A 14,468-nucleotide genomic window follows, 5' to 3' on the forward strand; every position below is an offset into this window, starting at 1 on the left:
CACGACTGCATTGCTGTAGTGGAGCAGCGGTTTTGGACTTAAGAGACCAGCACACACTAGCAGGAATCACATCATTTTGGAGTCCTGGGATGACCAGCAGTGGGAGCAGAACTTTTGCATGCACAAGTCCACCTTTATGGAACTTTGTGATGCACTGGCCTCCGTCCTGAAGCACAGCAACACCAAAATGAGGCAGTCTTTAACAGTACAGAAATGAGTGACAACTGCACTGTGGAAGTGTGCAACCCTGACAGTGACCGCTCAGTGGCAAATCAGTTTGGGGTAGACAGATCTACAGCGGGGTGCGTGGTGGTGGTGGCACATGCAATCTGTCAGTGTCTCCTCAGGAAGACTGTGACCCTGGGAGATGTACAGGCCATAGTGGATGGCTTTCGTGCCCAGGGCTTTCCTTACTGAGGTGGGACAATAGATGGAATGCACATCCCCATCATGGCCCCAGCCCACCTGGCCTCAGTGAATATTAATTGAAAGGGTTACTTCTCCATAGTCATGCAGGAGTTGGTAGATCACAAAGGTTGTTTTACTGACATCAACATTGGCTGGCCAGGGAGGGTTCATGACACACGCATATTCCGAAATTCAGGACTGTACTGAAAGCTCCTGGATGGGACTTTTTTCCCTGACCAGAAAATCAAGGTTGGCAATGTGGAGATGCCCATTGCTATATTGGGCAACCCTGATTACCCTCTGCTTCCCTGCCTGATGAAACCCTACACAGGAGCCCTGGACCCCAGCAAGGAAAACTTTAATCACAGACTGCACAGGTGCAGAATGATAATGGAATATGCCTTTGGATGTCAAAGCAAGGTTCAGATGTTCATTGACCCGTCTGGATGTTTCTGAAGCTAATGTCCCCACCGTTATTGCAGCTATGGTGACTCGTGGTGACAGGGAGGTATGAAGTAGTGGGATCCTTAACCACATTCTCCACACCCCACTGCCTTGTGGGTTATCCTGGGAAGGAGCAAGGTTAAGGGAGTAAACCCTGACAGAAAATCCGGAGTGGAGTCCGAAGGCGGTTCAGTGTCAACTTCTGGCACTGTCCCGGCAACTCCTGCAGCTGAGCTGGTACCAGACGTGGAGGTTATCCTCTCCTTTGGACTATATCAGTAAAGCCAACAGGGGGACACTGGTGTCTGGGCAGCCCAGAGTCTCCATAACAAATGCCCAGGCTCGTGCTCGGAGAGGTACTCCGGCATCGTTGAACAGCGTTGCATCAACACGGGAGGCAACAGATACCAGTTATCAGCTCTTGCTCTATTGGCGTAGAGAATGAGCGCCAGGGGTTGCCTTCGACGGTGGGAGAGATCCTCGCATCTCACTGGACAGTCACCGCCCGCCTCAAGCTGGGCAGCCCCCAGCCAATAGGGTACTGTCCCGCCACAGTTCACCTGCCTCGCTGGGTGCGTGAGGCTTAAGGTTTCTGAACCTGACAAGTGACAGAGATTTGGGCACCAGGCAAACCAATAAGAAAATCAACAAAAAATGAGAAACATCAACAATTCAAGCTTGCTTGCTGGAATGTGCGGACCATGCTGACCAGCTTGACTGAAGATCTTCAGGCCATCAGTGACACCCGAAAGACCGCTGTCATCAATGAGGAACTGAAGAAGCTCAGAGTTGATATCGCTGCACTGCAAGAGACATGACTCGCAGATGCGGGATCTCTAAAGGAAAAGGACTACACCTTTTTCTGGCAGGGTAAAGCCCAAGAAGAACCCAGAGAGCATGGTTTTGGCTTTGCTGTCAGAAACACCCTTCTACAAATGGTGGATTTAGTCATGGGCGGATCAGAAAGACTTCTTCGGATCACGCTTCAAACTTGCGCCGGTCCCGTCCCCCTGATCAGCGCTTATGCCCCAACCCTGTACGCCACACCAGAAGTAAAAGACAAGTTCTACGCCGTGCTTAGTGCTGCTGTAGCGCAAATACCTGCTCGTGAACAACTGTACATCTTGGGTGACTTCAATGCAAGAGTTGGAGCTGATTGGGCCTCATGGCCTTCCTGCTTAGGACACTTCGATGTGGGAAAAATGAATGACAATGGACAGCATCTCCTTGAACTGTGCACGTACCACAATCTGTGCATCACAAACACATTCTTCCGAACGAAGCCACAGCACAGAGTGTCGTGGAGACACCCACGCTCGAAACACTGGCATCAACTAGATGTGGTCATCACTAGGCGTAATAACCTCAAAAACGTCCTTCTGACACGCAGCTATCATAGTGCTGACTGCGATACAGATCACTCGCTAGTTTGCTCCAAGCTCAAGCTGAGACCCAAGAAGCTGTACTGCTCTAAACCGGCTGGAAGGCCCCGCATTGACGCCAGAAAGACGGCAAAGTCGGAGAAAGCTGAAAAGTTCAGAGAGACCCTCCAGGAAAATCTGCGCAGCGGCCCTGAGGGCGTCAATGCAACATCCAAATGGCAACATCTAAGGGATACAGTTTACAACACAGCCTTGTCGGTGTTTGGAAGAAGAGCTAGAAACACGAATGACTGGTTTGAAGCTAACTCCGATGAGATGATTCCAGTCATTGAAAAGAAGCGGGCTGCAATCCTGGAGTACAAACGCTCACCGAGCCAGAGTACCCAGCAAGCACTTAGAGAGGCCAGAAGAACAGTACAGCACACAGCCAGGCGCTGTGCCAACAACCACTGACTCCAGCTATGCAGCAGCATCCAGACCTGTGCCGACTTTGGTAATCTCAGAGGAATGTAGGAGGGTATGAAGAAGGCATTAGGGCCCACCCAGAACAAGATGGCACCTCTGAAATCCAAATCTGGTGAAGTCATCGCTGACAAAGCCAAACAGATGGAGTGCTGGGTTGAGCACTACTCCAAGCTGTACTCACACGAGAACATTGTGGTTGACGCAGCCCTCGATGCCGTCGAGCTCCTACCAGTAATGGACGAACTGGATCAAGAACCGACTGTGGATGAACTGAAGAGAGCCATCGACAGCTTTGCAGCAGGAAAGGCCCCTGTCAGGATGGTATACCACCAGAGGTAATCAAATGTGCCGCGGACACACTCCTGGAACCCCGACATGAGCTACTGTGCCTGTGCTGGAAAGAGGGTGAGGTTCCACAGGATATGCGTGACGCTAACATTGTAACATTGTATAAGAACAAAGGAGACAGAAGCGACTGCAACAACTACCGTGGAATCTCCCTCCTAAGCGTCACTGGTAAACTGTTCGCTTGCGTCATCCTTGGCAGACTCCAGAAGATTGCTGAGAGGGTGTACCCCGAATCGCAGTGCGGATTCCGCGCAGAGAGGTCTACTGTTGACATGGTCTTCTCTCTAAGGCAGCTGCAGGAGAAGTGCAGGGAGCAGAGAAAGCCACTCTACATAGCCTTCATCGATCTGACCAAGGCTTTTGACTTGATCAGCAGGGATGGTCTGTTCAAACTGCTCCACAAGATAGGTTGTCCTCCACGGTTACTCAAGATGATCCAGTCGTTCCACGAAGACATAAGAGGAACCATCCAATATGACGGCGCATTATTGGATGCTTTCAGAATGAGGAGCGGTGTCAAACAAGGATGTGTGCTTGCTCCGACACTGTTCGGGATCTTCTTTATGGCAGCGAGACTTGGACCCTGTATGCCCGCCAGGAAAAGAGGCTGAACGTCTTCCACTTGCGCTGCCTCAGGCGCATCCTTGGAATATCATGGAAGGACAGAGTGACCAACGCCGCTGTCCTCAAGCAAGCTGGAATCCCAACCACGCACACCCTCCTCAGGCAGCGTCGACTCCGCTGGCTTGGCCACGTCCACAGGATGAACGATGGAAGGATTCCAAAAGATATCCTGTATGGTGAACTAGCCTCTGGCAAAAGACCTCCCGGACGCCCCCAGTTGCGTTACAAAGATGTCTGCAAGAGAGACCTCAGAGAGGTAGACATCGAGCTGGACAGTTGGGAAGAACTAGCAGACGACCGCAGCAGATGGAGGTAGGGGTTACACAAGGGCCTTCAGAAGGGCGAGTTGAAGATCAGACAGCTAGCAGAGAAGCGAGCGCACAGAAAGCGCAATAAGGCCTTGCCAGACACCCACTACATTTGTAAGAGATGCAGCAAGGATTGTCACTCTCGTGTGGGTCTTTATAGTCACAATAGACGCTGTAAATGAAGTCCTCAATTGAAACTTTAAAGGGTGCGATCCATAGTCTATGCAGACTGAAGGATGCCTACTACTACTACTACTACTACTACTGCTGCTGTTTCACACAACATATGTGAATCAAAGCGGGAAACTTTCCCGTCTATCTGGAATTCGAAAGCGGAGGCAATAGGCAGGGCTTACTTGCAGCCATCCACACTCCCGTCCACCAGTATCCACCCTCAGGCTGCAGCAATAAGGGACGCTTTAAAAAATAGCTTTATGACAGTTCTGTAACACACATGGTGCCTATGTATGTCTCTGCCATAATGCCAATAAATCAAACGTGCCGTAATGAATGAATGCTCTTTTTTGGTGGGAGGGGGCTACGTTGCAGTAAATAGAATGTGCTGTGCCTTCAGTACCCCCACCCCACTGCCCGGTTCTGTCAGCTGCGCATCTGCTGCGACAAGGGAGTTTCACTGCTCATCTGTGCATTCAGCAGCACGCACCTTCCCCTCCCCCCAACTGCCCAGTTCCCTCAGCTGCACATCTGCTGTGGACAAGGGGGTTTCACTGCTCAGCTGTGCCTTCAGTGGCACTCACCCTCCCCCACCCGCCCATTGTGATTTGTGTTTCCCCCCTCACTCCTGCAGGACACAAAATCACACCGAGCTCAAAGGAATGATTTTATTTTGGGGTTAGGAGATGTTTACAGGGCTGGGCAAAGAAGCCTTCTCATTGTGCTTGAATAGCTTTTTGCAGTGGCCCTTGTGGCAGGATAGCCTTGCCCTCCCTCCCTGCCTGTGAGGTGCCTGACGATGGGGGGTGGGCGATCTCTCCTCGGGGGACTCCAACCAGTGGGTATCAGCTGATTCCCTGCTCGGTTGGGAGTCCCTCTGCAACTGAAGCAGGGAGTGCAGGATCTCCAACTGCTCAGTAACGGCCTTCAAGAGCTTTGCTGTGACCTTGGTTTGCTTTGCCGCAATCTCAGTCTGCTTTGCCGTGGCCTCATTCATCTTTGACAGTTGCTGCTGCTGCTGCAAGTCAAGCATTCTCTCATTGAAGTTTACTTGACTCTGATGCCACGAAACAGTGTCCTTTGTCAAGTTCTTGTGCTCTGCCTGAGTGTCTTGCATGTGCTGCAGGATCCTATCTTGTTTGCATGTCCTGTGTCTCCTGGTTTTCTCTGCAACACTGGGCACTGGATCTGGAAAATGAAGGTTAAAATTAAGATACAATTCACATAATGTGCTTTAAAGTGCAATGAATGGATCTTTCTGTGTACTATTTAGCATGGGACAGTAAGCGTGCATTTCACAATACCTCACTTGCCATCACTTCTCCAGCACACTGCTTTGTGGACATGGTAAGTTGTAAGCAGTTGGTGGGAATGGGAAGGTCTGCGAAGCAGGGACAGCTGCCAGGTGTCCTGGCCAGGTGTGCTGTGGCAGTGACAAATGGATGGCTGAGTGTGGGGCTTCGATGCACAATAAAAATAACGTAAAGTTAAAAAAAGAAAAAAGAAAAAAAAAGGGAAGGCTGGATGTAAAGGGACATGGGAGAGGAAAAGCACAGCAGAAGAATCCCCCGTGCAGCACAGGAGGATTCCTGAGAACTGAAAACAAATGGTGCCCGATAAGGGACATGGCAGGGTAAATGCCCAGCAGAGACCAGCAGCTGTGTGGAGCCTGGGAGTCCTGCAAAATCCAAAGAAATGCTGGGGGAAGGGAGATTGGAAGGGGAAAGCCCAGCAGAGCTCAGCTGCAGTGTAGTGTTGGGGCGAGGGGGACATGTCATGAAAAATGAAAAAAATGCTGGTTAGAAAGGGTCATATGGCGGGGAACACCCATAGAGCCTGCAAACCATGTCATGGGGTGGGGAACAGAGTGCCCGCTGGCTGCTGCAGGCCAATGTAAAGGGGCAGGAAGCATGTTTAAAACAAAACAAAACAAAACAAAAAAAACAGATGCGAATACCTGTGCTTCCGCAGGTTGCCAAAGAAGGCATTACCCTCCTAAAACTAACAGATATGGGGAAAGAGCAGCTATTCCTGCTGTGTGACCAAAAGCCTGGAAAATTTGCTAAAATGCTGTGTGGTGCCATGACACCAGACTGCTATCTGGTTGCCTGGTGTGGCAAGGTGTGCTACTGTGGAAGCCACAACAAGGAAGCCCTGCCCAAGAAACTCGTGAAAAAAATACAATGCCTGCATGAGGCCTTCGAGGTGATGTCTAAAAAGGAGAAGCGTTCCGCCCAGGAAACACTGACATGCTGTTCTGAGGGGCACAGAAGCACAGATAGCAAACCTGTACCTATGCAAAACACTGTAGCTATACCCACCCTCAACCCGCTTCTAGCATGCAGAATAAAGACGCACCTGAACTGCTTGCTCCAGGGGGCTCAGGGACTGGTGTGGAGGAGACCGGCGTGTAGGGGACTGCCTTGGAGGGTCCTGGCGTAGAGGGGCACACTGTGGAGGGGCCCTGTTCCAGGTTTACGGTGAAGAGCTCTGGGCTGTCCACAACAACTTCCTCTGCCCCCTGCTCATTGCTCCTTTCTTTTTCTCCATTGCCCTCTTCCTCCGGGCCACGATGCTCCTCCAGGCTTCACCCCAAACTCCATAGCAGGGACTCCATAAGTGTTATAACTGAGTCCAGGCTCTGTGGTGGGGTCACTTCCCATAAGCATGTGGAACTGTTGATAATAGTGGCAGGTCTGTGGACTGCCACTGACCACTGGTTGGCTTCCCGAACTTTTTGACAGGCCTGACAGACTCCTTTAATCTTCACCCACCACTGCACAGAGTCCCAGGAGTAACCTCAGATGGCCATCTCATGCACCATCTGATCACAGACAGCCACATTTTTCTTAGCCACCTGAAGTTTCTTCGCCACCGATTGGTCTCCCCAAATCCAAGCTGGGGCTCTCTTGTGAGCCTGAGAAGTGCTAGTCAGATCACTACCCTGAGTGCTCACAGTTGCAGTACAGGGTTACCGATAATTGCGATCAATCTGGTGCAATGGCTACAGATGCGGTGCAACTCAATGGGCAAAGGGATGTTTTTTTATCATGGACTCCCTTTTTATTTGGAGGGCTGGGATACTGCATTCCAATTCAAATTTTAAATCAAATTCATTAAAAACTTCAGGGGTTTATTTTGACCCTCTCCCCGCACACCTGACAGCAGTGCACAACGAAGTGGCCATACTTGGAGGGTCACCGCATAGCTTTGTGGGATACATACAGGACACTTCTGGAGGCTAACCAATTCGAATTAAGGACATGGTGCTTCCATGCTAGAATGGATTCAATATTTTAAATTCGAAATATATGCTATATCCACCCCATAATATCAATAATGTGTACTCAGCATTATGGCTCAATAAATAGAGTTAATAGTATTACATGTGAAGCTAGGCACATTTTAATATCGAGCTAAAGCCTTGAAATTCAAATTTATCTCATAGTGTAGACGCAGCCTGAGTCACCTTAAAATTCTGCTTCTTGTAATGGAAGTAATGTCAGTTGCACCAGGCACAAACTGGTTGGACCTATTCCCTTTTCCTGTCTGTGCATCTCATTCTCAGTTTTCTTCACAATTGTTACATTTCTGAGTATGCATGGCACAGGCCACAAATTCCATGGATCTCCCAGAATCAGTGGGAAATCAGTACCATCTCAACAGACTTGTGTCTTTGGCCTGCCCTGCTACATGGCTGCATAGCTGCTGTATTGCCAGAGCTTCCATTGCCAGTAACCAGAACCAGGGCCACCCAAAGAACCAATGCCATGCTGAGACACTAGTTTGGAGGACAAGCTGTGTGTGCAAAAAAAGCAAACATGATTGTGAGATGCATTAACAGGAGTGTGGTGAGCAAGACGTGAGAAGTCATTCTTCCACTCTATACTCATTAAGCCTCAGTTGGAGGATTGTGCCCAGTGGTGGGCACCACATTTAAAGAAAGATGTGGAGAAATTGGAGAAGGTCCAGAGAAAAGCAACAAGAATGATTAAAGATCTAGAGAACATGAGCTATGAGGGAAGATTGAAAGAATTGGGCTTGTTTGGTTTAGGAAAGAGAAGCTGGAGAGGGGACATAATAGTGGTTTTCAAGATCTTAAAAGAATGTTACAAGAAAAATTGTTCTCCTTGGCTTCTGAGGATAGGACAGGAAGCAATGGGCTTAAATTGGAGCAAGGGAGATTTAGGTTGGACATTAGGAAAACCTTCCTAACTGTCAGGATGGTTAAACTCTGGAATAAATTGCCTACGGAGGTTGTGGAATCTCCATCCCTGGAAACATTTAGGAGCAGGTTAAACAAACACCTATTAGGGATGGTTTAGACTCGTCTAGAGGCTCTAGATGGTGCTTGGTCCTGCCATGAGGACAGAGTACTGGATTTGATGACCTCTTCAGGTCCTTTCCAGTTCTAATGTTCTATGATTCGAAGTCTGGAGCTAGCAAAAGGAAGAACACTAGTCAAAGGCTAACAGAAGACCAGCTGTCTTAATCAGAAATAAAGTACAACAAAACATTGAATATAAATGAGATGGGGAGGCAGGAAGTCACAAGACCAGTAGGACTGCTGGTAGCTCAAATTTTATCCCAATAGTAATGAAGTACATTCTGCTAGAGTTCTTGGTTGATCCCTTGAAAACTATCATGATTTAGGTTTTAAGATATGTGGACTGAGTAGAAATTTGAAGGGCTAAAACCAGTAGCAGCTAGGTGAAAATGCAACCAAATGACACAATGTACCAACCTGGAAGAGTTTGTAATAATAGCAGTAAAGTCTGTGGGGTTGAAGTAGTTCTCTGGCAACTAACTGTCCTTCTTTTGCAATCCTCCTAGCTTCGTCATCATTTTCCTGAGAAATTGGAAAGAAACAGCAGTGAAAAAGAGAACAATCAGTGAATGATTCCATTCTCTTCAAGCACAATAACGTGCATTAACAAGGCTGTTTGGCTCTGCATTAACAGCTGCAATGCTATCTGATGTACCATTACTGATGACATGAAACAATGCATTACTAAATTTCAAGTTTTTAGAGTTTATCAGTATGCTTGCATGGTCACAAAGACAGTGATATCCTTAGGGCTGGTGGTTAGGGTACTGGTGGGCAACTGTATATATGTGGACTAATAAGTCAGTTACTGCTCTACTGTATTATCCTAGCCACAGGCCAGTTCACAAGGTTTGATGTCTCTCACATGGATTTAGTTACACAGAACACAGAGCTATAGTTGTTCTCTTTCCCTGTATCATGTAACTAACTGTTTCTGTTTCCAGCTTTGTTCTTTGCGAGGCTTTTTGACTGAACCATCCCTGATAAAACTCATAGAATGTATTTTGATGATGTGGGTAGTGTATTAAGCACTTTTGTTCATGTACTTGTGTTCAAAAATTTTAAAGCTTCATTTCAAAGTTTGTAGTGCCCTTCATCTGGTCCTTTGAGAACAACTACAATACTCAGAATTGACACATTTCTTGTGGTTCTCACAGTTAGCTTCAGTTTTGAAAGCCAAAGCTTTGTTCTATGCCACCACAATAATGTCTGGCACATTTATAAATAAGCTTCCTCTCTCATTTTATGTTACATGGAGGTGTTATTTTGGTACACCTAAATAGGTTATATGTATTAATGTCTACTTTGTGATGACAGCATTTTAAAAATATTAATCCGGGGTTTGAAAGCAATCTTTAAAGATCTGAAAAACTGTTTAAAGATTTTCTACAGAAAAACATCTAACCACATGCCTAAAGTTAAGCCTAAAATTCTTTCCCGAATGGGAATATTTACCTGAATTGGGGCCTCACTTTCATATAGATAAATAATAATAGCAATTTATGCACCTTTTATCTGAGTATCTCAGTATATACTTGATGTAGAGGACAGATTTAGCAATGCTAAAGGAAGAGGACTATTTAGGATGTTTGTTTACATGTCAATTTACCCACTTTAACTTTGTTGGTAATAACACTTACCTTAGCCCATTTTATTTTTTTTAGCAAGTCATCAAGGCTTCTTTTAACTGGAACATAATGTTTCCATGGTTTTAATTCACTGTAAAAGTGCTCATAGTAGTCAGAGGTTTGTTTCAGTACTAGACTGTCACCCAACATAAGGTATGGAAATCTGTACGCTGCTACGGTCCCATCTACATTCACTTGATATTTGTACTGCATAGTAAGAACAAAGCAAAAAAAGAGAAAAATATTATAAATCAAAATATCTCACCTGCCAACCTATTTAGTGTCAGATATGTGCACAGTTTCAAAATGTCCTGGAAATAAGCATACAGAGAAAGACACTGACTTGTGGTTAAGGCCCAAGGCCACATCTACTCTATGAGATAAATTTGAACTTCAGGGCTTTAGCTCAATATTAAAACGTGACTGTCTTCACATGTAATACTGTTAACTCAATTTATTGAGCTGTAATACCAATTACAAAATATCGATTTATGGGACAGATATAGTGTCTATTTTGAATTTAAAATCTTGAATCAAGACAAGTGTGGAAGCACCATATCCTTAATTCGAATTTGTTAGCCTCCAGAAGTGTCCCGTATGCATCCCACAAAACTACACGGTGACCCTCCAAGTATGGCTGCTTCACTGAGCACTGCTATCAGGTGTGCAGGAAGAAGGTCACAATAAGCCCACAAAACTTTGAATTTGAATTTGAATTAAAATTTGAATTGGAATTCAGCAGCCCAGCCCTGCAAATGAAGAGAGCGCCCGTGATGAAAAATCCCTTTGCCCATCACATTGCACCGCATTGGTAGCCACTGCACTGCGTTGGTAGCAATTATCGGTAGCACTGTACTGCAATTGTGAGCACTCAGGGTAGTGATCTGACTACCACTTCTCAGGCTCAAAAGAGAGCCCCAGCTTGGACCCACCAGGATTTGGGGAGATCAACTGGTGTTGAAGAGACTTCGGGTGGCTAAGAGAAACGTGGCCATCTACGATCAGATGGCCCACAAGATGGCCGCCCGAGGCTACTCCCAGGACTCTATGCGATGCTGGGTGAAGGTTAAAGAACTCTATCAAGCCTATCAAAAAGTCTGGGAAGCCAACCAGTGGTCAGGGACAGGTCCATGGACCTGCCGCTATTATCAACAGCTCCACACGCTTATGGGGAGCAATCCCACAATGGAGCCCAGGCTCAATTACAACACCTGTGGAGGCCCTGGTGTGGAGTTCAGGGTGAGCCTGGAGGAGCAGGGTGGGCTGGAGGAACAGAGCAACAGAGAGAAGGAAACGATCAAGGGACAGAGGAAGTTGTTCCAGATAGTCGGAAGCTCTTCACCATAGACGTGGAGCAGGTCTCCTTCATGGCAGACCCCTCCCTGGCATTCCCCTCTACGCCGGGACCCTCCACGGCAGTCCCGTCCATGCTGGTCATCTCCATGCCGGTCCCCGAGCCCCGTGGTGCAAGCAGTTCAGGTGAGTATTTATTTTGCATGCTAGAAGCGGGTTGAGGGTGGGTATAGCTATAGGGTTTTGCATAGGTACAGGTTTGCTAGCTGTTCTGAGGGGCACAGAAGCACAGCATGTCAATGTTTCCTGGGATGGAGCGCTTTTCCTTTTTGGAGATCGCCTTGAATGTCTCACCCAGGCACTTGAATTTTTTTCATGAGGTTCTTGGGCAGGGCTGGCTTTTTGCAGCTTCCATGGTAGCAGACCTTGCCACGCCAGGCAACCAGATACCGATCTGGTGTCATGGCACCACACAGCATTTTAGTAAATTTTCCAGGCTTTTGGTCACACAGAAGGAGCAGTTGTTCTTTATCCATATCAGTTAGTTTTAGGAAGGTGATGTCTTCTTTGGCAACCTGTGGTAGCATGGGAATTCACTTTTTTTTTTTTAAACATGCTTCCTGCCCCTTTAACATTGGCCTGCAGCAGCCAGCGAGCACTCTGTTTCCCACCCCACAATGCGGTTTGCAGGCTCTGTGGGGATTCCCCCAATCCTGTCCCTTTCCAAGCAGCATTTCTTTCCATTTTCCATGACTCCCCTGCATCACGCTGCTGCCAGGCTCTGCTGTGTTTTTCCCATCCCATCTCCCCTTCTCTCAGCATTTCTTTTCCATGATTTCTTTGCATTCTCCAGGACTTCCTGGCGCCAGGCAGCTGCTGGGCTCTGCTGGGTTTTTCCTATGCCATGTCCCTTTCATCCAGCATTTCTTTGCATTTTCCTGGGCCCCCACAACGCCCCACAGCTGCTGGTCTCTGCTGGGTGTTTCCCTTCCAAATCTCCCTTCCCCCAGCATTTCTTTTGATTTTCCAGGACTCCCGGCACCCACAAGCAACCAAGGCTAAGACGCTGTGGGATAAGCACCCACAATGCAGTACTCATGCTGTCAAACTTCCACAGGGCAATGGGAATGTGGAGATTCGACATGGAAAAGTGTGGGTCGAATTTCAAGAAGCTTTGTGGACACTTTATTTGAATTCATTATATTGAGATTAAATATTCAAATTTATTAAATATCAAATTTATCTCATAGCGCAGACGCAGCCCAAGACTGGTAATTAAGGACCTTTCCATTTTAATTATCGATCCAACACATACCATCCACAATGAATGGCACAAAATAACCCAAGCAGTTTCAGAGAATGGAAACACAACATTGATGCCAAGCATGCCTGCCTGCCTTCTGAATCCCACTTATGAAAAATATGAAGAAGAAATAACATTAAAGCTAAATCCAGCTGCCAAGGAGCTCCGGCTGTAGATGTCTGCTCATATGCAAAGTGAAAGAGGACATTTCAAACCTGCCCCATCCCTGCTGCTCAGATCTGAGTAATGATTTGTCATCTAAGGAAGTTGTGGGTTCAAATAAATCAGCAAAAATATACTTTTCTGGCCACTGCTACAAGAATTATTTTTCAAATACACAGTGCACCTGCATCTATACAAAAAATGCCTACTGTTTGCATGTTAAGTAAGAAATGTATACAGCTGTAGTGGGTCAGAAATCTGACCATTGGGCCTGACCCAAGCCCACTGAAATCAGTAAGACCATAGTGGATGCACCGGTATGGCTTTTTAAAAAGATGTTTCATACTAGGGGGGTTTTATGGGTAAAATATCTTTTATATGGACAAAGATGCCCAGAGCAGCGTATCTGTTTCAAACTCTGAAATGCAAGCAATAAAGTTGGAAAGGAAAGTGGCCGCTCTTCAGTTAATAACCATTTAAACCGCAAAGTACACTCCGTCTGCAATATAATGTGACATACCTTAAAGAAGTCAAAGAATCCTATCAGTGCAGCTTTTCCCAGCTCTTTCTCTTTGTCTCGGAAAAAGAAATATCCTGTTATTCCAGCATCTAGCAGGTCTGGATTCTCCTTAGATAGCTGCACCAACTGAAGACGTTCTTCTCGACTGTCTCGACCTCTAAAGAAAGCTCGCTCCGTTTTATTATGCCAAAAAGGGCCTACAAATATTGTTTGAGATAAAGTGGAGAAAACAGCGTTGAAATCTTTGAGTTATACATATTCATATATTCAATATAGGTTTGTTATAACATCAGGGCCACATTCCCATGTATGGTAAAACAGGTATCAGCATACTTTCCATTTTGAACTTGTTAGTTAAAGAAACATGTGAACCTAACCGGTAAATATTTGCCCTGTCCCAAAGTTTTGGGAAAAGAATTTTTTTGCTGTAAAATTAAGCTTTTTATTTAAAAGAAAAAAAAAAAACTCTGAAACGCTTGAACATGTCTGCTTTAGCAACAGAAGTTCATAGAATCATAGAAGAGTAGGACTGGAAGGGACCTCGAGAGGCCATCGAGTCCAGGACCCCCTGCCCTCATGGCAGGACCAAGCATTTTCTAGACCATCCCTGAAAGCCATCTATCTAACCTCTTCTTAAATAGTTCCAGTGATGGAGATTCTACCACCTCCCTTGGCAATATCTGCCATGAAACCAGAGTAACTACAATCTCCTGAGCATCTACTTTCTAAAAACATTCCAAGGCAAAATGTACAATTGTACTTTCCATACTAACATGACAGTACACAAATCACTACAAAAGGATTTTATGGTCTACTTTATGAGCTCTTATACACACAGAAGGAAGAGATTATTTTTAATACAAACTATTGATCCCTGAACCCAAATGGGAGACTGTCAATTTAAAAGTCAACGAGGCATGGATGTAACTAAAGGCTGAAAATTTGGCCTTAGATACTATCTTGAGTGCCTAATGTTAGGCTCTGAAATCCCATATTTAAGCAGTAAATAAGAGCATTTTCAGCTCCCACTGATGTCAATGGATGTTTAGGACTTTTGAAAATCCACTTGCTCTTAGGTATTT

The 14,468-nt window shown here is 46.3% G+C and overlaps 1 protein-coding gene across 2 annotated transcripts in view; it reads right to left on the reverse strand.

Moving 5' to 3' along the window:
- Nucleotides 1-14,468, reverse strand: part of LOC142008082 (protein O-glucosyltransferase 3-like) — an 86,164-nt gene that overhangs the window by 4,119 nt on the left and 67,577 nt on the right. Inside the window, exons 5-8 of one of the 2 annotated variants that reach the window (XM_074985003.1) lie at nt 13,387-13,583; nt 10,121-10,315; nt 8,898-9,002; nt 4,913-5,341 (exon numbers count right to left, since the gene is read on the reverse strand). In XM_074985003.1, the coding sequence (XP_074841104.1) occupies nt 5,237-5,341; nt 8,898-9,002; nt 10,121-10,315; nt 13,387-13,583 (602 nt within the window). In that variant the 3' untranslated portion in view covers nt 4,913-5,236. Of the gene's footprint in view, nt 1-4,912; nt 5,342-8,897; nt 9,003-10,120; nt 10,316-13,386; nt 13,584-14,468 lie in introns of those variants that run through there. The other variant, XM_074984992.1, reaches the window with a different exon arrangement.

This window comes from Carettochelys insculpta, chromosome 1 (genome assembly GCF_033958435.1).
Source record: "Carettochelys insculpta isolate YL-2023 chromosome 1, ASM3395843v1, whole genome shotgun sequence".
NCBI lineage: Eukaryota > Metazoa > Chordata > Testudines > Carettochelyidae > Carettochelys > Carettochelys insculpta.